The 23,631-nt window shown below is 40.4% G+C and overlaps 1 protein-coding gene across 6 annotated transcripts in view; it reads right to left on the bottom strand.

Annotated features, from left to right (window-relative positions):
- FRY (FRY microtubule binding protein) overlaps positions 1-23,631 on the bottom strand; it is a 244,568-nt gene that overhangs the window by 17,121 nt on the left and 203,816 nt on the right. For all 6 annotated transcript variants that reach the window (XM_072134385.1, XM_072134380.1, XM_072134381.1 and 3 more), the window contains 12 exons: positions 21,335-21,942; positions 19,669-19,766; positions 19,410-19,580; positions 19,176-19,316; positions 17,435-17,614; positions 15,645-15,806; positions 15,029-15,103; positions 11,549-11,719; positions 5,213-5,410; positions 3,831-3,992; positions 658-821; positions 376-565 (listed from right to left, as the gene is read on the bottom strand). In XM_072134385.1, coding sequence (XP_071990486.1) covers positions 376-565; positions 658-821; positions 3,831-3,992; positions 5,213-5,410; positions 11,549-11,719; positions 15,029-15,103; positions 15,645-15,806; positions 17,435-17,614; positions 19,176-19,316; positions 19,410-19,580; positions 19,669-19,766; positions 21,335-21,942 — 2,320 coding nt within the window. The remainder of the gene's footprint in view (positions 1-375; positions 566-657; positions 822-3,830; positions 3,993-5,212; positions 5,411-11,548; positions 11,720-15,028; positions 15,104-15,644; positions 15,807-17,434; positions 17,615-19,175; positions 19,317-19,409; positions 19,581-19,668; positions 19,767-21,334; positions 21,943-23,631) is intronic.

Genomic DNA, 23,631 nt, shown 5'->3' with positions numbered 1-23,631 from the left:
TAACGCTCAGACACCCATCTAATGGACCAGTGATACATTTATGATTCTGTAAAAAAGGCCTTTAAAAAATGACTTTCATCCAAACTCATCCTTTAGTTATTGGTACCTTTATTTACAGTATCTTTAGGACTATAAACCACACCGGATTATAAGGCGCACCATCAAAAAATCCCTGCTAAAACATCTAGGTTCATATATAAGGCGCACTGGACTATAAGGCGCACCTTTGATTTTTGAGAAAATCAAAGGATTTTTTTGTGCGCCTTATAGTCCGAAAAATACGGAACTGTACAATATGAAATTGTGCGAGTAAACGTAACATGGTCACACTTGAGATCCATAGTTAGTCCATATCAGATGCATAACAGAACCTACCTTGAACAAGGAGGAAAACACATGAAAGGTATAAACTGCACAGGACCCATCGGAATCGGACATAAGTTGGTTGATATGACTACGCCATGCTTCCTCTGCGTCATCACATGCGGTTGGTTGAAATGCAGCCAAGATGGCAGAGAAGAAAGGTGAAGGAGGAGGTGGTGTTATTCGTTCTCCATCGCCAAAGCTTTGAAGAAAGATAATAGCAAAAAAAAAAAAGAAGTGAATAAAATGCATATAAAGAAAATAGGCATTGGGGGGAAAAAATGAAAAACATACTGGGTCAGGGCATACTGTTCCATCATCCGATCATCTTTCTCTTCCTCAGCCATCTCAAGGCTAAAGCTGTCATGACATTCAAACACCACCGGCAGTTCGTTCATAGACCCAGAGAGGTCGTCTTCTTGTACAGTTGCATCATCTTCATCGAGGGCAGCATCTGCCTGAAAGGTAAAAATTGATACAGAAATTAACACACTTTCCTAACAAAAAAATCAACCAATTAAAATGATTGAAACCAGATACGGAATATGGAAAAAATATTTTTGCATGGTCTCCTACTTAAGAATATCTCAACTTCTAATGTCTTCATAGCTTTCTGTCTCCTGATAATATGTGAATAGTGTTCACCAGATCAGGTGGGTCATGATGATAACTCACGATACATCATTCTCCAGGAGATCATCTATGTTGTTATCATTGAAGGACGGACTGACCAACCAAACCTTGCTTATATTTTAGATGTAAGACTTTCAAATAAATGTTGTTATTTCTACAAACCACCAACTCTTGAAAAAACCATCATGTTGGTTCTTAGCATTTACATGCAGTGTTGGACTGAAGTTCCTTGGGCCTACCAAAATATCCAAGAGGAAATAGACCATAACAGCCTCCGAATAAGGTTCCCTTCTGGGGTTCACTATTAGGTAAGAGCCTAGGCTCACCAGAGGATCCTGGTGACAGTGGGTACACGATTCACTGCCTAGAAGTTTTAGGTAAAAATTTCGCTCAGACAACAAGGATCATTCTACCAGCTAACAAGTATATCTTTCATGTTCAATAAGATATCTTTCTGATAAGGATTTGATACCCTTTTTCAGCTTTTTTGAACCTCCGCTGCCTAGACACAAAAGTGCCAAATAAACATCAGGTAAAGTGATCGAACATATTAAAATGATGAGCTATTGAACCAACAGAACAGTTTAGAACCTTTAATAACAAGACAAGATTTCAGTTTTAGAATATCCATTTTTTCCCTAGTAATACAAGATATGCTCAGCTATATGAAAACATATTTAAAAACCTCTAACATGGGAACTCTCTATATCTTAGACTATTTGCAGTCTTATTTTTATGCTTTACAAATGCACCTCCTTCACCTAGCTGGCTGTCCTGTTGATTCTGACACAGATTTTGCTCTGTGTTCTTTCTGTGTTAGAGCAGTTGTACATAGCACATTACAGTATTGGGGGGGGGGGGGGGGGGTAAGTAAGTCATCAGGGATTGAAGATTATATAAGCTTAGCCTATAGCATAGCCATATCCAATCGGTTTCTGTCTGGACAAACAGATTATAGATCTTGATAACTCTGTGGGAGCCAATTATTGTAGAATATATTGCTCAAGGACCTATACAGTGAAACGTCAAAGGTTGCTTATCCATGGCATCTGCATATGTACACTAGTTCTATAGATTTTTAGGTGACGTTCCAGCCACCCCTTTCTAGTCACATATGCCAGATTACAAACAGAGCCTGGATTATGTAACCACAGCAAAGTCGATGAACGTTCCCTTGTTCCTATGTTTACAATCTGCTACAGGATTAAATATGTTGAGGTGTTTGCTGCAGTTTGCTAGAAGCTTATATACAGGAAAAGAAAACATTGATCAACTTTCACCAACCTTTTATAATGAAAGAATCGAGTCTTCAATGCACCATTGCCTTCAAACAGCAGCATAGAGCAGTTTTTGTGCAAATCTAGCAAAATACTGTGGTCAGAATTTAATATTCTGATAGTGTGCCAAAACGGCATGAATTCATTCAAATGTGCATTGTGCACAATGGGGCTCCCACGTAGGAAAATAAATCACGGAGAGGACATGCAACCCACATCATAATAAGCATTTTGTGCCCAGCGCCTGCTAACTTTGTGTATCTCATAGTCCAACATGCAAAATAAAAAAAAAATCAATCGAGGTCTATGTGAGAAGCGCCTCAGTTAGCCGGATCAGCGTCATAGGTTAAGCAGCAGGAAATAAGAGAAGTGTGAACGAGCAACAAGCAGAACGCAGAGGAGGATTCATCATGGAAGGCATTCATATTTCACATGTAATAGATTTAGCAAAATATCACACTGCATATTTTATTGTAGTGTAGTGATGAAAGATTTTACCCTGATTTTGTAAATAAATTACCAAAATGTTGGGCTTGGGGTTACTTTATATTGAATCTTGGGGGCCCCTTTGCCTAGCAAGTACCATTTATGAAACCAATGTCCTCTTATCTTATGGGGGACTAATGGATTCCCTCAGGGATCAGGGCATCAGTGTAGCCGCTTACCCTACATCACCACCTCTTGACCCCAATACAATTTGGGTTGCAGCTGTATATGCCCAGTGCTACAATTTACATGGGTTCAAAATCAACCTACTTTTAGGTTGATTCCTTTTTTTTTTAGAAAGTGACTCGTGGGTCTCACATCAGACCTTGATGGAGACCGGGTATATGGGCTTTATGAGTGTATATGCTATGATATTCGCTAGTGCTACATCTATAATAATATATCACTTGTATCCATTACTCGTTATTACTGATATAATACTAGTATTTATAGTAATTAACATTTCAAGGAATAGTTCCCATTCATTAACGTTAATTACGGTACCTTAAATCTAAAGCCATATAGAAACCTAGGAATTTACTTAATATGGCTGATGTTTCCATCTTATACTAGGTAAGAATATAATGCTAAAAATATCTACTTGTATATACAAAAAGTTAATGTAATAGTAAAAAAAAAATTGAATTTCACAGTGTAGATGTTGTCCTACACATCTTGGACAAATAACGGGAGGAGACCACAAAGGTTAAAGAAGACCAACATGCATCACCAGATGCTAAGGAGCATCTTCTGCATGACTACGGTCATATTCTTGCCAAAATAAAAAAATATGTAGATACATGTGAAATATTATGCTACAAAGCAAGTGGCCTAGCGCAGGCCAAGATCATCATTATTAGCCACCACGATTAGTCTAATCTCCATGAAACTTTCTGTTTCGAGAAAGGACCATTACAATCATGGACCCTCCAGTTAAGACCAGCTTAACAATTTGGTGTTTAGTCAGCATATTAGTCTCCCAATATGATTTTATGGGTTATTGAGAAATCAGATAGAAGAAGCAATCATTCAGCCAAAGCCAACATTTGAGTTCTACCATGACTCCATCACCTTAGCATCCTCAGATAAGAGTGGATTAGTGATTTCAGGCAAAGACGCATCAAAACTAGAGGTTCTTGTGTTAAGGGAATGGGGATCAGCAGAGGTTGTGTCACATGATGTGGAAGGAGACTCCATGTGATTTGTCTCTTCTGAAGGAGAAAGGCTTATGATCTACAACAAAAGAAAATAAAGATGATATGAGTTATAAGTATGTATATATGAGCTTTATAGAAGCCAATGAGTGTCCTATTGGGTTTTCAAACAAATCATTGGGGGACAATCACGACCTGTTCGCCAGTTTTCTGACAATTCCTTGCAAACAGCTGGGCGTCGGAGTGTGTCGGCAAAGGGTCAACCCTGCCACGTGCAGGTTAAAGCACAATTCTATGCCAGGCAGGGCCTGATGTATAATTGTACGCTGGTGCAGTCACCCACCGGATAAATGAGGAGGCCAGGGCTTACGTTGAATGCTTGTGCCGATGCCGTGTGTCTTTGGCATATAAGGTCCCCTCACTCACTGCTGACGGTAGAAAAGACTGACCAATCTGCAAACTCTGAGTTTGTGGCTCAGGCAGTCGTATGGGGCTGTTGAAATCATGGCTGTGTGCATGAGCCCGTAGAAATACATAGGACCGTGTGCTAGCCATTGAAGCAATAGATAACACACAATCATAAAAAACAGTCATGGGCATGAGGACTAAGTTAAACTTTGTTATATTTTAGATATATCATTGTAAGTAATGAAATTTTAATGAACTCAATTTGTATCTCTACCTACGAAGAAACTGTGGAACAATGATGTAACATATTTCTAAATTTTTTTCTGGTACTCCTCTGTAACTTTGTGATAGCTAAACCCTAGCTAAGATGAAACAGTATCACAGGGTACAAAACATCTCTTTTGACAAATATGGCACCCTCCAGTCATTGGAAAATGGGGTACTGTCACTGTTTGAGGAGGTCCAGTTGATGAAGTTATATTTGCAACAAAATATGCAAAATAGCTATCTTTTAAATGATTTATTACAACTCTACTGAAACCTATAGATTACCCTGTCAGTCGATGTCAGATCCATTAAAGAGCCTTGACACATGGTTTGAGAGTAAAGAACCAGGATTAAGGATTCTAACTCTTAAGAATAATGTAGGTTTTTTTCTAATAAAGTGTGAATCTCTTAAGTTTTTACAGGGCAGAAAGTTTTGATTAAAATTATATTCCCTGCTCTTGTATTGTTCTTATTTCCTTTATAGAAATCTATAACATGACTTTATACATAGTGACCCTGTAAGATGGGAGAATAGTACAGCGACAAATATAAAAGGCATTCTGTCTGTCCTGCCTAGTAGTAGCAGCTGAGCCCCTTTTCTAGTAACCCCATCCTTGGACTTACCAAGTGAGAAGATTCCAGGATTTGACTTGTGGTGAGGTCTTCTTCTGAGGATTCATCGGAATCGTCCTGATTCATCTTGTTCAGGCTGTGTGTGCTCCCAGAGAGCTGGCTCTCCTCCAAAAGCTGCATATCGCACTTATCCAGACTGTCAAGAGAACGTCTGCGAACTCCCCAGTTGAAATTATCCATGCTTTCTCCCTGGAATCATATACATCAGAAACTAATGATAAAGCTGTACAGAAATCGATCTTCACATAAGGCTACACTAAGTAAAATACCTTCTAATAACGTCCTTCAGCAAGGTCTCTTTCCACAGGAGGACGTCAGTGTCCCCTTCCAGGCGGCAGTGTTTTTATCTGCACGTTCCATTGCTTGCTTTAAAGGACAGCCATGCAGACCCACCCAACAACTAAGTGTTTAATTAGATGTCATACGAATAGTATGTTTCCCTGGCTATTCTTCAAAGCTCATGTATTTGCACAAGATCAGCAAATAGATGGACAGGGTATTCCAGCAGCTCCTAGTGGGCCAACAATATATGCAACTTGATTCCAGTTACAATCCTTGTCGTCTCATGTGGGTCATAGGATCTAGGTACAGAATCAGGACGAGGAGCTGAATACATAACTACGAGGGTGGAACACTACTACAGGAATACTACAGGCTTCCTGTGCCTCACTCACTCAACAATACACTAATGATTTGCTTTACTTAGAAGAAAATGTATCCAAGACAGTACAAATGCAGGAAACAAAACAAAGTCAATGTTAAAAGAGCTAGTAAACAGCAAAATTTTACTGGCGGTGCAGGAAGATTCTAGAATGTAAATGTGTAGGGAATTGAGAGTTTTTGGATGGCATGTTGGCCAATTCCCCATCAAAGAAACCTAGGCTAACAATCTATTGATAACAAAGTTAATCTCTAACTGGGATGGTTTATTTTAGTCTTTCATGCCCCCCTTACCCTTATTTGAGGGTGCCAGATCCACAGTTAGATCTGCACCAACATTACATTTGATTGGTAAATTCTCTGCCTGGAAATAAGATATAGTATAATATTTCTTTCCATGGGTAAAGGACAGATGGTATGGAAATATAAAGAAGTCTAATTGCAGGGGAAATAAACTTGTATCACATATGTAAATGAGCTTACAAGTGCCCAGTGGGCGTTTTTCATCAAAACAAATCCTCCTGCTCTGGGAAATGTTTACTGGGTAGAGCCTAAGCACTTGGTGCTGACCACCGGACACTTAAAAGCTCATTTCAATACATGATAAAAGTTTTTCTGCATTGAAACTTCTATTGATGACCACAAATTATTGTTAATTACAGTTATTGGTTTAAACGCCACTTCTTCACCTTGTCTAATCTGGACAGGACCAATGAATATCCACAAAGGGAGGTTGCATAGTAAAAGTTCTCAGATCTTTAAATTGGAGGCCTCGTGGGTAACAATAAACCCATCTCTTATCTAATAATTCCCTTGTATCTCAATCTCCCCTTCTTGTCATTAATTTACAAGTTCTGATTGATAAAACACAGATCTCTACCTGCCCCTCGCCACCATATGACATGAAAATACTATTCTTAATCCCTTTACTTTAGGGCTAGATTTATATAGATTTTATACACTATCAGGGCTCTTTCACTTGGCGTTGTTTTTCACGTCCATGGTTCAGTGATTTCCATGGATGCCTTACAAAGCCATTCATTTCTCTGAGTGTTTTAACATTTGCTTGTATTTTCACTGAACCGTTGTCTGTGGAAAAAACACGTCCTATTTTTTTTCACTGATGTGTATCATGGAAGGCAATAGAAGTCTTTGGGTCGTCAAAAACAAAAAAACCTGATGAAACATCCTTTTTTTCCAGTGATGAGGCTGAAAAGCCAGGTGTGATGTTTTCAAAGCAACGTTAAGCCTTCAGTTTGCGGACACGGAAAATGGAGACAATAGTGATCCGTTGTCAACGCACATCCAGCACCAACGCCAATGTGAAAGAGACCTTAAATGGAAGCGAGTACAATATGCAACATTTGTTAAGAGAGGCACAGATCTTCCTAAATTTGGTGAATTTTAGGCAGCCCACGAGTCAGAAATTTCCACCTGCACATTAATTTGCAGCAATCTCAATAACAATTTGGCACTCCCTTTTTGTATGGTGCTTAAAATGAATTTTATTAATAGTAGTAGTATGGTAAGCCAATTATTTAGTGTAAAGTTTGGGTCCACTGACCGAAGAAAGGCGGCGGTAGAAGACATGGCAGGAGGTAGGACGGATCTAACTCCTACAGCTCCATGCGGCCTCTCCTACAGAAGCTTTTCTTCTAGCAGTTATCCGCTACACTTATCTAACCCTATTATCCCTATAAATCTGTGTTTGAGTAAGGTCTCCCAGTGAACTGAAATTCTTATAAGTGAATAAGTGAATTAAAACTTGTGTCCAAAGTACGTACAGCTGTACAAGACCTAAAACAATTCAGTGTTTACTTACAATCTATTTATCCCAATTGTAACAATCTTATTTTGTCCTCTACGGAAAATGAGGATCAGGTTGGACCAGAGGGCGGTGCATTTCCAATGTCATATCTAATGGAAATAATGGGGCTCATTTACTAAGGGTCCGAACGCCACACTTTCGTCGGGTTTCCCGAATATATTTCCGTTTTGCGGCAATCGGCTTTCACGCGACAGAAACCGGGGGGGGCGTGGCCGTCGGACAACCTGACGGATTCAGAAAAACCGCGGAATTTAAAAAACGAAATGTGTCGCAAGATCAAGCACTCACATCCACCGGGAAGAAGAAGGTGAACTCTGTGAACTCTCGGCGCAGCACCTGCTGGATATCCGGCGCACGACCTTAGTGAATCCCGGCAGACCCGAATCCTTGTCGGACAACGCCCCGCAGGATCGCGACTGGACCGGGTAAGTAAATGTGCCCCAACAACTGCAACTTGTTTTATCCCGATCCTAAACCTTTCTTCATTTTTTCCCATAAATGAATAATGGGAGCGACTTCATAAAGGTCAAGAATGTGCACCCCTCCTTCTCTATGTAAAATCACAGAATCTCTAGGAATCATTAACCCAAAGCACAGCAAATACTTCCATGCGCCTGATATATTTTAGGTGTACAGCTCATGCATCCCCCTACAACACGGCTTAGGCTTCCATGTGCTCTGTGAAGGGAACTCGCATACAGTGGCTGAATGTTAACACTTTCAGGTTTAAAATGACATGATCTTACCTGAAGCTCCTGGTTAGCAGATACAACAAATAAGAACAAAACAAAAAATGAGAAGAAAAACCATTTTCAGTCTCCATGGAATAGGTTCACCATAGTAATACACAGTCATAGCAATGTCATTTTAGCTAGACGAAGACACAACATCAAGACAAGACTTATATGAAGACCTACATGCAATTGAATATACAGTGGCAGCAATGATGAGTTTGTCCGCAGAATTTCAGGAGCATTATCCCAATACATTTATTAATATTCCCACATCGGACCACTATACAGGAGTAAGAAAGGCATCGCTGTGTACTCGGTCCTATCTGAATAATACGTTATTTTGTAGGATGCAAACATGATATGACTGCAGAAAGTTACGGAACAAATTCAGCTCTGCTACTTCTGTATAAAACTGTGCAAATATCATGACATAGGCAATGAGTTGGAAATATTGCTTTATGTATCTGTTTTATTTTAGTGTGATTCCAGTCCATATAAAAGGTGGTGACCCACAATGTTCACAGTATAGGTTTAACATGTCTCATCTATGGGGCCACTATAAGTTACTAGAAAAGGAGTTGTGATGAGTGTAAGTGAAGCAATGGCTGAGCATGGGCCCTGCCACTCCATTCACTGTCAACTGGGCAGTAGGGTCGGCCAGAGAGAGACCCTGGCCGATACTGTATCCAACCTACCTCCAAATACAATATGTAAGTGCAGGGGGTCAGGACACAATACAAATATTCTGCCTTATGTTTGCTTATCTATGGCGCCCAAATCAATCTGCTATCCATTTCATTCTATAGGGTAAAAATTCTGCGAAAATTGCAAGTCCAAAATTGCATGTCCAAAAAGGCATAGGAAAAAAAAGTGCAAAAGATAAATAAAGTGGAGCTTATTCACTAGATATTAGAGTAAAAGCTGAGATTCTGTGGCTGTTTAACTTGTATGTTTTTTTTTTGAGTTCAGGGATCGCCCTATTGATGGTTAATATGGAAACTGCATATGAATTGTCTGGGTGGTGTGAACATCCAGATTGCAGGAGCACCACAAGTTGGATGAAGAGCACAAAAGATGGACAATCCCGGAAGATATAATCTGATATCTGAATAAGTCATATGACGTTTATCAAGTTTTATTTTAATCAGAATGCGTTTCGGTCCATGACTCGGACCTTGGTCAGGTGTGTACAAATACATGTGTGAATATAGACGTCAAAAGGGTTGTAAGGCCCAACACAAAATTTCCACCATGTACTTTAAGGGCCCCAACTTTAACCCCAAATAATATAAATCTTGGTGGCTAGTTGTTTTTTTTTTCATTTTAATAAGTTTTATCCAGATGTCTAAAGATGGACACCCCGTGCCGCAAAAGGACTTCATGTCCCATCATACTCCATTCAAACAGAACTGTCTGCATGTGTAGACATTAGGCACAATGCAGAAAATTGGTTGCGCACCAGAGCGTGCAGTTTTCAATAAACCCCCACCAGAAGGCACAGGATTTAATATTACGGTAATTGTGATTTTGCTGTACTATGACATTAGGTGCATAATTGCTATACCAGCTCATATACTTTGTTAGGGTTTGTTATTTTAACTATATGGATAGCTACATTTATGTATTACTTACTATGGCATATTACTATATACAGAAGCAGATTATGTGATCCCTAATCATTTTTTACAGCTGACTGTTATTACTCTGAAATGTCTTTGTATTTGTAAAGCGCTATGGAATATGATGGCGCTATACAAATAAAGATGATTATTATTATTACTACTCTGCAATGATGTTATAATCCTAGTGTCAGCCTAGTTTATACTGTGGACTTTTCGCTTCCCATTTTTATGTAATTTTATTATGATTAATAAAGTATTTTTGGCATGAATTTGCATTGTTTATGGTTCTTGTAGTTTTCAATGAACGAGCAGCTGCGCAGCAGGGAGGCCTCTACACGCATGCGCGACAGGGGTCGTTTCCAAGGCAATTGGGGGTTAGCAAACCTCGAAACTACCAAATTGTTTCAATATATTTAAAACAGGTGTTTTAAATTAGGTGTTGTTATAATAATTGATTAAAAACAGATTAAAGGTTAATGTTTGTGAATGTACAATCCCTTTAAATATACTGGTAAATATGCCTGTATTGCATATGTATTTGTATGCGCAGGATAAAGGTCCATGTCCTGGACCGAAACATGTTGTGATAATAAACAAAAGAATCTTCATTTAACTGATTCCGAGCCTACTTTCTGCATTGTCCACATGTAGTGCTCTTTATTTCAGGGGAATTTGTCTGGTTTATACAAAATACCTTTTTTATGCCAAATTAGGAACCATAAGTTATGGAATCTCATGTATAATGCGGAGCTAAGAGCAACCATAAAAACATGTATGTACAACAGAGCCACCATTCATCATCCTTCATGGGAACTAGTTTGTACACTTTCTCTCAGGAGACATTGCCTGGTCTCTTTAATCTAACTTTTGGTTTTCCAAAGACCAATAGGAACTGCTCATTGTTATACAGGCAATCCCCGGGTTACATACAAGATAGGGTCTGTAGGTTTGTTCTTAAGTTGAATTTGTATGTAAGTCAGAACTGTATATTTTATCATTGTAATCCCAGCCAGAACTTTTTTGGTCTCTGTGACAATTGGATTTTAAAAATGTTGGGTTGTCATAAGAATCAATATTAACAATAAAGCTTCATTACAGACACCTCTGATAACTGTTACAGCTGATTATTGTAGTCTAGGACTAAAGTACAATAAATTACCAATATACAGAGGTCTGTTTGTAACTAGGGGTCGTATGTAAGTTGAGTGTTCTTAAGTAGGGGACCGCCTGTACTGTTCTCTCAGTGTTCCCTCTTCAGTTGACAAGAGATCATTGGTGATTGCGGCAGAATAACACTCTCGTTATGTTTTCATTGGGGACCATTAGAACAAAAAAAGGAGACAATCCCGAAACCTCCTTTACGTGGGCTCATAGTCCAAGCAATTTATCTGGTCAGGAATCACAGTGTTTATATAAATCCCAATTTGTGTATGTATTGTATGTTCCTAGGCGGATGGAAGCTTAGAAGATCTTTAACTCTTACCTCTCCATCCTCAAGTTCTACATCTAGGAAGTCAAAGTCTCTGAAGACCCGGAACTGCTGTTCGCTGTTTGTATCGTCCATGATCTCTTGTTCCCTTATTGTATCCTCAGATGACACCAGGCTGGTCTGGTGATCGATCAAGTCCAAATCACCACATGATGAAAAAATAACCTGGAGATGAGGACATAAAAAACACAGTGGTAAAGGCACGCAGCTCCCTTCAATAGCTTCTATTGCTAATACTGGCATGGAGTCTCCCGCTGGAAGGGTTTCCAGTCCACACCTAATTCCTTTGCCTGTTATTTTTAGATTGCACTTTGGCTATTTATGTTGGACAGGTGCCTTCAAATTGAAGTTGGATAAAGTGACGACTTCAGACTAAAGGAACTTGGCTGTGGCGCACGAGACTGCTCGGCTTCCTTAGAGCGACGTACTTGGTATTGTGTAAATGTTTACATGAGATGTTTAGAATGGCTGAAAGCTAAAGCAATGATAAGCATCAAATGGGCTGTGGGAAAGGATTAAGCCATCGAATTAGGAACGTTATGAGAACACATGAAGGAGTTGTAACAACAGACCATAGATGGCATATACAAACATGTATAATTTCAATAGGAAATCATGGATTACTTTCAATATATGTTGTGATACATTTTACCTGATTTAAAATGTTATAGAATTTAGGAACTTCTTAAAGTGACCCCCCCCCCCTATAGGCTACATCAAATTGGAGGCAAGGAATAGCACACAGTAGCACTATTCCTCCGCTCATATCCACAGCATGGCACCCACCATGAGGATTGGTGTCAGAGATGTGGCATCTTGGTTTCACCTATAACAAAAATCATGGAGGAGTGAACATAGCGTTAAAGGGGTTGTATGAAGTTTGATTGTTCTCCCATATCTACCGGGATTACAATCTGATTAGTTGGGGTCTGAAAGCTGGAACCTGCACTGATCATGCCATTCAAATAAATATGTTGTAAAGAAACAATCGTAGGGCATTTGTGATAAAAATGTCCAGAAGGGACAACAATTCTTTACAACCACACATCACTTTTTCCTATAATTGAACCCATCAGGTGCTTTTTTCAACCTACTCTGACCCCAGCATATGCAGTATTATATGCAGTAATAAGGTCCTGTCCTATGGTGCCCCTCACTAATCTTTACGTTGCTGAAAAGTTACGTTACACTACACAAAAAAAATAACCTTATTCCCATACTGACTGACGTTGGAAGTTGTAAATAGTCTTAAAATGTATTTTTTATTAGTTTGTTTTGGTAAAATCTAAAAAATAACTAAGTATGAAATAAATGTATACAGCAATAACGCCTTAGCAGTGCTAGGTGTAATACCCAATAATATACATTTTGATATAATTCTAGTGCCACTTGAGCCACTTCTATTTATGTGATCCAGCCCCCCCTTAGCCCCAGCTAAGCCCCTCCCCCTTAGGCAAGGGAAAAAAATAAGCAAAAAAGTCTATAACACAAATATGGTACAAAGAATAATTAATTTAACCTGCTCTTTTCTAATAGACTTTCTTTTCCCAGTATCTTGCTTTTGTCTCAGCAGTAAGTTACCACAGCAGCCGGAGATTATATTGTACTGAACTAAACATCAATATCCCACCATTCCCACTTTCCAGCGGTACCCTCACACTTTTGGTGTGGTTTTACCATTGACTACAGTGTGAATTTTACAAAGATAAATGTAAAATTAGTTATTATGGTTCTCCATAAAAAGTGTCTCTTGGTGGCAAAATTGCCATAAACAACATCATTGGTTTTGCAGCAATGATGGAGCCGATCAATTCCATAGGAGATTTTACAGTGATGTACATATATTCCCTGGTCAGCAGCATCCAAAAAACAGAATCAGTAACAGTGGCTGGCACTTGGGATACACTATTTTTTTTTTTTTTTTTTAAACTTTTTATTAATTTTGTAAACATACAGATACACATATACACAAAATCACGACAAATGTTGGCATATATGTTGAATCTTTCCAAAGTGAGTTAGAGCGTTGTTGGTTCAAGTTTGTATTCTTTTGCTGTTGTTAGCTAAGTTCGCCCTGTAGAAATCTGGGTATCCAGTATAGATTACAAAAAAATATACTGTAGCTTGGGAAAAATGGATCAAGAGCCCTAACTACCAAGGATAACATCAGCTATATCCAAGATACTCTTAGGGATACACTATTTATTATACTAGTGGCTTCTTAGAAGACATAAGCTCCTTTGAGCCCCTTTAGGTGCCACGGGCTGAGTATAACTGCTACGGTTCCTGTCTCTGTTCATACGTTGGATACGGAATTCAGTTACCGTATATACTCGAGTATAAGCCGACCCGAGTATAAGCCGAGACCCCTAATTTTACCACAAAACCTGGTAAAACCTATTGACTCGAGTATAAGCCGAGGGTGCGAAATGCATTGGTCACAGCCCCTTCCCCCAAATATATAGCCAGCAAGCCCCCAGAAGTATATAGCCAGCAGCCCCGCAGTATATAGCCAGCCAGCCAGTCCCTGCCCCCCAGTATATACCCTGCCAGCCCCTGTGTCCCAGTATACAGCCTGCCAGCCCCTGTGCCCCAGTATATAGCCTGCCAGCCCCTGTGCCCCAGTATATAGCCTGCCAGCCCCTGTGTCCCAGTATATAGCCTGCCAGCCCCTGTGCCCCAGTATACAGCCTGCCAGCCCCTTTGCCCCGGGAAATATAGCCTGCCAGCCCCTGTGCCCCGGGAAATACAGCCTGCCAGCCCCTGTGCCCCGGGAAATACAGCCTGCCAGCCCCTGTGCCCCGGTTTATATCCTGCCAGCCCCTGTGCCCCGTTATGGAGCCGGACCCCTGCCCCATTGATGTAAAAAAAAAAAAATAATCAAAACTCACCTTTCCGGCGGCCCCCTCGGGTCTTCTTTGCTGTCCATCAGTCAGCGGCAGGTCCGTGCCGCGCACATCGCTGACGTCAGCCGTAGCCACTGACGGCTGCCGGCACACACAATACTATTGCAGCGGCGGCGGCTGATGTCAGTGCCTGTGACATCGGACGAACCTGCCGCTGACTGCCGGATCACACAGAAGACCCGAGGGGGCCGCCGGAAAGGTGAGTTTTGATTTTTTTTTCAGCGGCAAGTCAGCGGCAGGTCCGCACAGCGCTAACATCAGCCGCAGCCGCTGGCATCACAGTGTGTGCCGGCTGCCGGCACACACAATACTATTGCAGCAGCGGCGGCGGCTGATGTCAGTGCCTGTGACATCGCACGGACCTGCCGCTTACCAACAGATGGCACAGAAGACCCGAACGGGCCCCCGGAAAGGTGAGTTTTGATTTCTTTTCTTTTTTTTGTGTGTACATTTTATGTTTGACTCGAGTATAAGCCGAGTTTGTGTTTTTCAGCACATTTTTTGTGCTGAAAAACTCGGCTTATACTCGAGTATATACGGTATTTATTTATAACGGATAATGACTTACTGAAGGGTTTTTGCTGAGTCCCACTTCTTGACCGCAGAGAGTAAGAACGTTCACCAACTTCTCCCGTGTTTTCTTCTACAGAAAAAAAAATAATTAAGGAAAGTATTAAACATATAATAAGATAAAAGAATGATATTAATAATAAAATAATAATGCATAATAATTGAGATGAGCTACAATATTAATGCACATTAATAGGATGGACAGGCCATGTTCGGTTCTATAGATCTAGAGAGTAAACACGGCAATGGAGAAGCTATGTGTGGAAAAATCACTACTGACCCCATAAAATGAGGGGACGCTCCTCTGTTGTGGTGGAGAAGGAGCAATGATCCTTGTCAGCCAACACTAGAAATGTTTGTTCTGGTCTAATACACTTTGGAAAGCAGAGTAAATGCAGCCGTAAAAACTGCTTGGACCGACAGTAAAAGGCTCATATTTCAAGGATAGCCATCAACAGAAATGTAATAACACAGAAATGCGGGAGGGAGGAGGGGATTTCTGTACAGACTGTTTAATACATCCTCTGCTTCACTGCCCACATTCCTTACATTTCAATGCACCAGCTCTTCATTCCACCACAGAAGACTGGAAGAGAGAAAAGCATGGACATTACCTGAGATGACTGAGGTCTTTTCCAGCTAACAGGGACTAAAGCATTGGAATTGGATCCAGAAGAAGTGGAGGATGTGCTCCGTGTGACCGGCATGGCCCGAGATTTACCGTCCCGTCCAGTAGAGCTCTGAAGGTCATCAAATCTTCTGCCTATAATAGGAGTCTGACAAGAGAAGATGAATCTTAAATGGCTTTCCATTTGTATTAAAGACGATAGCACACAAGTCCCCGGCCTTATCCCAATTTCATTAATTTGTATACAGGGAAATAAATGTGCTGAAAATGCGATTAAAGGGGATCTGTCATGCAGTTCCACCACCCAAAACCAACAGCACTATTTTGTAGGCGGTAGTATAGATATTCCAGATACTTAGCTATTGATTTCCAGAGTACTCCATCAATGTGCAAAATGTTTAAATATGCTAATGAGACTGAAGTGCACCAACACTGTCGCTCTGCCCCCGCCTCCTGTAATCCTTTCCCCTTCGGTGACGTCACTTCCTGGTCCGGCAACATCACACACATGAGCAGAAGAGGAAGTATGTGGTGCAGGTGCACAAACAACAGTGATTCCAGATGACAGCTGATACAACCACAAACATCATCCAGGATCATGGTCCAGATTTCAGTAGGCCCCTGGAGGTCAGAGCCAAAGTGAGCCCCTTTGCAGTGAACTCATGTGGCAGCATTCAAAATTCAGAAACTAAAACAGTCTCCTTTTCCCTAAAATATTATCATCCCAATATACGCCCCCCTTAACCCCATGGATTACTTATTTACAGCCTTATGGGGCCCTTCTAGCAGCTCTGGCCCCCCGGTACATGCCCAGGTATGACCACTGCTGGTGCCGGCCCTGTCCAGGACAACTGTTTCTTGTGTGCCTGCACCACCTACTTTTTCTTCTGTGCATTTGCGAGATGAGTAAGAAATATACATAATAGTTCATAGAGATTGAATAACTAAGAGCTGTAAAATCCGACCTTTTTCTGTAGAACAAAAAAATACTACTTTTCCATTCTTAAAACATTGAGAAGTGGGGGTATCACAATATCACATTAGTGGGGGGTCTACATATACAGGTATGTTTTAAGTAATATTTTTCAAATAATGTAATTTTTGCGAAATAACCTTTGATTTAAGAAACATAACTGAATCCAGGAATATAAAGCTGAAGGCTAGGGTCAGAAGCAATCTCCAATCTGCCAGGAGATAGTAATATTTTCAGAGCAGGCAGTCAATTCCCTCCAGAGAAAGCGGGAAAGCAGCTGCCTGGAGTCAAGTGCAACTTAATGGCACTTTGCTAGAGACATCTAGGGTCGGATTTGACTTATGTCAGCACTTATATGGGACAGCCATTTCCCTGCAGATCTCAGCAGAGAACAATCTGTCTGTTCACAAGATTACTAATAGGAAGGATTTGTTCTTGATCTCTCAGTTTTTGTTGTTGTTTTTTTATCAGTATTGTTGTCGCTATTTTTTTCTTTTTTATGGATACAAACGGGATCAATCTTGATAAAATGAGAAATATTGATCTGTATTTTATAGCTCTTGATGGAGAGAAGAATACAGCCATTAACCATCGGCATACACTACATAAAATTCAGAACTGGGAACTATATACGGTTAGAAATGACCATATCCATCATTGCATTAATACATAGTTCAGTATTTGGATCCTTTGAACTAATCGGACAATATGGATAGTGTGATAATTTTATCCAAGTGCAATGAGAAGTGGAATTTTGCCTTTACCCATTTATGTCACAGTCTCCATAATTTGTTATTTTATACCTGAGAGACATCAAAGTGGAAATCAAGAGTCTTCCCAGGAAGTTCCTTGGAGGAGCTGGTCCACAGTCGACTGATTTCAAGCTTCGTCAGATCCCCGTGTTGGTAAGCTGGTAACACCAGGCTGGCAGACCGTGATACAACCAATTTTAAGATATTCAGAGCCTCTTTCCAGTGAACACTCTGAAAAACAGACAGTTGAAATAGTGATATTGTTCCCTCATGGAGACATATTCCTTGGTGACTATTGGGATACAGAGACAGGCCAATTATAGTAATGTATAGGTGAATAAAACATTAGGCTCAAAGTACACCACTGTGGTTGGTACGTGAATCAAGGGTGGCGTGTTGGTTGGATTTCCCAGGACTTCGAACATCGTAGTGATATACGATGATTACAGTGTAGGTGCTGCTGTTTTGCGGAGAAGGGACACCTTGAATCATATATCACTATGATGTTCGGAGTCCCATCCTCTGCACAGTGGTTGGTCCACCATCCAGATTCATGGACCGATCACACATTTATGTGGTTTTAGCCTGAGACCACTAAATTCGAGGTAGGAGTGGGTACCTACCAAGAAATAGAAATCAATGTATCTTCTGCAAGTATTTTCTCAGAGACAATGCCACATTATTATCTTGCTATAAACTGATTGTCTATTTTTAGGATAGACCATTATTATAAAACTGGTGTAGGCTTCTGACCCCCAGGCCTGTGCCAGGCATATATACACACATATATATATATATATATATATATATATATATATATATATATATATATATATATATATATATATACATATACACACACACACAGACATACAAGAAAAAGGGGGCATTCATTTAGAACACCATATGAGAGGCCTATTGTTACCTAAGGTATAGCGTTAAAATTTTACTTTTATTAGTAAAAATGTAAAAATATATTTGTGTGCCCCTCCAGGTGTAACCCTATTAATTGTATCTAAGGTGGGGTAACTTTTTTTTCTCCTAATCTTATTATTTTCTCCCCTTGTTTTAAAGGAAATCTACCATCAAAATTGAGCATGATAAGCCTTGGACCCTTACTCATAGATCCAGGCACCATGACTGTGGTAATCTTCTTATATTTGTTAGCCATGGCCTCCTTCCTTCTAAAATAAACTTTGAAAAAAATTCTAATGAACCTGAAAGACTTCTGAGAGTGTTACCAGAGCCCTTCTGTGCTGCATCTTCACAGACTGTTACACTGTCTCACTCTCCCCATTCTGCTCCCTCAGGACTCCCCCACACACACACACCCTCTGCCTGATGTAACCTCACGGAGGCACAGGAAGTTTCAGCTGGCAGTGGGACAGGTTAAAAGTTAGATTTTAGGAGGATAACTAATATAAGATAACAAAGTTTACCACAGTCACGGTGCCTGGATCTATGCGTTTGATTCCATGGTTTATCATGATTGTTTTTGATGATAGATTTCCTTTACCCCTCCTCCCCTTTTTTTGGCTTACCTTTTTGACCTCGCAAGTCACAAATTTACTATTGTGTGCAGTTAAATTTCCTTATTTTGTTATTACTTGTTATTACCTCCATGGATGCGTAATACCAAGTAAGGGCCACTCTAATGAAACTCTAATGACAGCCAGACTTTGGCTCCGATTTGCGGCTAAGTTGCCCCCTGATTGGAAGTATATGACAGAAGAAGATGGGAAAGCCAAGTGCTGTTTCTACTGAATCAGAATCAAATCAAATTTGTTTTTACCTGAACATATTTTTCAATTGTCTTCAAGACTTCTATGTTGAATTGCTTTCCAGGAATCATTGACATGTCCATGTGGCTGAGAAGACTGTAGATAATTTGAAGAAGAGACTGCTGCATGCTGGGAAGGCCTTTTTCCAGTAACTGGAGAAAATACATACAGGTGAGAAGTTCTGCTCACGTTTTGGGTTATATTCAGTAATATAAATATATGGATGGGTATCATGTATGAATTACCTCTGCTAAGTAAGTCACCATGTTGAGCGTAATATCAGTAAATGCTTCATGGAGGTATCGGCAGACCACGTTCACCCACGTAGAGCAGTCCCGGGTATAGCTATGTGTTTTGTACAGGGTCATGACATGGGCCAGGTTGGACAGCTTGGGGTTCTTTTCTTCCAGACAAACCTAGCAGACAAAAAGATGGGGTTACTGCATTTTTTACTGGTAGGTTAGAATACGAGGTACAAAAGACAGAGATCTCTTCATATCAAACCTGTGCAATTCTCTCTGCTGCTTCCTTACAGAAATTGTTTGGACATTCAAAATGCTGGATTAGATGAGGCAGCAAGCACAGTATATTCAATGGAAAACCTGGGGAAAAAAACATAAGGTTTCAAATTTAAACATACCCAGAACAGTAGTATACCCCTTATTCCTATTGATGCATAAGCAGATTAGTCCAATTTATCGATGTCAAGAAGGACTTACAGCTTTTGTTCATACTCGGATGCCCGCCAATGCCCTAGCAGGGAGTAACACTCTAGTAGACATTTTTGCTGACAGCTGGAGGTCAACCTGACGTTGTGAACCTGACAAAATGCTTGGTCCAAGCGCGAAACGCGTTGTTCCTATATTGTCCTAATGGATATTTTCATTTTGTTTTTTATAATACAATAAATTATTTTTTAAACGCATACCAGACCCATCAGCGCCATTTTATCGTTTCCTAAAACACTACAGCCCTATATGGGACATCGTTGCACAATTGGAAACAGTTTTCTTAAACTTTGGGGAAAGAAAACAGCACCAGGAACGCGACAGCAGAAAGGTCCATTGAATAAACGTTACTAGGAGTTGTGCCCTGTACGCACAACTCAACCAGGTTAGTAGTTGATCGCACCACGATTTTATTGTACTTCCGAAGGGTAATACAGATAATACACTATAGGAGTGCCCCTGTCTCCCCTTTTCTTTTCAAGTAGTGAAGCTAGAGTTTCTATCCACACTAAATTTATTGCGGCCTTCCATCCAGACATCTTGGAACACTAGAACTATATCCCACAGTTGCCCTGTCAGCTGCAGGCGCCTGGACCAAGGTCCAATCCAGTGACTACTGGGGGATAGGAGAGTCAACTCCTCGCTCTGCAAGGAAGGGAACCTTGGTTATTAGAGCTACAAGTAGCCTGAAGTACCTCGAAGTGACACATCACCCAAGTTATTCTTGATTTTTTTCATGAGTTTTGACACACTGGTTCTGCCTCTGACACAGGACAATGTGCTGGAGATTTTTGATCTATAGATGCAGTCAATGAAGGGGAATAAGCAGGGTGTAAAATCACCCTGTAGTTCTTCTAGCCCTTCAGACCAAGTCATAAAAGAGAATTTATTGAGGTCATGTGGTGCAGCACTTGAGACATTATGGGGAAAATTGGAGATAAATAGAAATAATATCAATTTATATAGTGTTATGCAAGGCAGCAAAGTTTCTTGAGAAGACTACTTTTCACTGCATTTTTGGGTCGTCATGTCAAAAAGGTTTCACTGTAGATTTATACATTTACTAATGAAATCCTTGGTCCTGTAGAAATCTAAGCACCGAGATCCCCCGAGTGGTTACAATGGGTAAATGCTATCACAGACTTCTTCCCCCTCATAAGTTCCCTTCTAGTCTAATGTATGACAGGTCACCAATAAATAAACCAGATACAGCTAGTTAAAAAACTCTATATAAATACATATTATGTATACAAATACATAATTATCTCAGAGGAACTGGACCCTCATCTATTGGGTAATGGTGGTAGATGCATATTTTATCCACTGAGAAAAAACTGAAGTCTATGAGCACATCGGCATACACTTTGAGAGCACCGAGGATTATGCCAATCCTAAAGCTCAAGTTAGTGTGAAGAGAATCTGAAAGACATATACATCCTTACCTATGACGTGTGTAGAGTCCACCATGGAGACACGTGACACTGGCGTCAGCATACTAAAGAGCTGTAGCGTCAAGTCAGTTGTAGTAAGAGATGTGAATCCTTTAAGAAGAAGCTGCTGCAGCCCGGAGAAGTCGGACCATTTCAGTTGTCCTTGTAGCTTCTCCAGCTTTTCTCTGTTCTCAGACTTGTCCAATGGCAAATGAGACAAAAGTTTGTTCAACAGTCTCAAGGCCATGAAATACTCAAATTCAAAGTCTGATTCCATTAGAGCGATTGCAACCCAAAATATGGTGGCCAGCAGGTTGGTAGGATTGTTTATGTGAGAGGGATCCGTCACATTGTCTTTTAGCGAGGACGAGCTTCGTGTTTTTGGAGAGAATCCCTGTTGGGTACAAGCTTGAATCCTATCCAGAGTGGCACTGCGAGGAGGATCTGAGGACTTGTCCACCACACCAAACTTTTTAGGAACAGAGAAGCTCCTCTGGTGTCGGCTACGTTCAGAAGTGGCCGTATTTCCACCCACCATCCCAGAATTTACATTCAGCTGTCCAGTGCTCTTCCGGTTTGCAGTTAACTTTGTATTGGAAACCAAGTCGGGAGATGATGATCTGTGAATGAAAGTTTATGAAAAATGTGTTACATTTGTATATATCAATTCTTATAGGTGTTGGCGGAACTCTTATAAAAATGATCAATTCCAAATCAGTCATTTGTGGTCAAGATAGGAATAGCCTAGTCTCCCCCCCCCCTTTTGGGTTTGCTGGGAGTCAAGGAAGCACCTGAAGGCTCAACTCTATGCTGTTTTTGTAACTGCAATGGAGGTAAATAGGAAATTTTGAAAAGTGCAGTTCTTTCTATTGGACACTTTCCTTAAAACGGTTTTCTGACAGGGCTCATCCACAAAGTATGTTATAAGGACATGATGGGGAGCTGAACCTATCGAGAATAGTACACTGACCCTCCCGCTGTCAGGCCGAATGCAGTGTTTGCTGCGCATGTACAGCCACTCTTCATTCAAGTCTATACCAGTGCCGAAAATAGTCAAACTCCACTATTTTTGGCACTTCTGAATAGAGAAGGCTGCAGAAAGGATGGTCAGTGTACACCCCTTTTTGAGATCAGTGTAGGCCCTGGCGGTGTAACTGGCATCTATTGAGTATTTTTGACATATCAAATGGATATTTCATGAATAGACAAGATGAGAAAACCCCTTTCACCGTTATTTACGTCTATGAGAGTAACATAAACAGCATAGAAAATCTGCATTTGACTGTAAAGAGGCGTCTTCTCCTTTAAACGCCCATTCACATGAGCAGTTGATGGCGGCCGACATGCAATGTCATAATCACTTAATTCCAACTAATGGCTCAGATACCAACAGGACACTAACCATTGGCTTATTTGCTGCCCGATACTTTATGCAGTGTCAAAACTCATGTTTTGTCATTTGATGATAAATTGTTAGCTTTGCCGATAAAATGTCGGCAAACAACATGAGCCGGATATTGACAGTGTCGACAGTTTTTTCTAGAACAAGTCCAACAACAAAAACAGAAACTCCGGGGGAGATTTATCATAAGTCTCTTAGAGCAGAATTGTTCTGGTTGACCATGGCTACCAATCAGAGCTCAGCTTTCATTTTCCCGTAGCTGTTTCTAAAATTAAAGATGAGCTCCGATTGGTTTCCTTGATGATAAATCTCCCCCTTTTGTCTATTTTTGATAAATGGGAACCATGTATTTAACAAGGAATGAACATCAATGAAAAACACTGATGGTTATGGCTGTTCCTTCTGTAAATGGCGCCACTTCAGCCTACAGGTTGTGACCAGCATTGCAACTCCACTACAATGAAGTGACTGTGTCTGAACTGTAACATGTCATAGGTGTGGCCCTGCTTTTGGAGAACAGCAGCCACATCCAGTACAACTTCTGTAATGTGATCAAATGGAAGAGAGAATTATCTGATGCTGACTGAGCCGCAGAATGAGCTCTAGAAATGCTAAGGGAAAGACAAATGTCATTATGTAATGTAATACCCGGCTGCTCATGCATTAAGCAAATGCACTGTAAGGCCTCTAACCATTAATTCCAGGGCCTTGATAATATCCGCCGCATTAGTTATACACATGTCAGGGTAATGGCCGCACATTCCTTGGTATTAAGCTTGAGCATTATCCACCACTAGCCAAATCCTAATAAGTGCATTGTAAACAATATTTGTAAAGCACTTGGATCGTGTATAAGGAATACAAGCTATAACTATATATGATAATGTTAGGCAGGACAATGTAAAAA

The sequence above is a fragment of the Engystomops pustulosus genome, chromosome 2 (genome assembly GCF_040894005.1).
Source record: "Engystomops pustulosus chromosome 2, aEngPut4.maternal, whole genome shotgun sequence".
NCBI lineage: Eukaryota > Metazoa > Chordata > Amphibia > Anura > Leptodactylidae > Engystomops > Engystomops pustulosus.
This window is presented reverse-complemented; position numbering and strand designations above follow the sequence as displayed.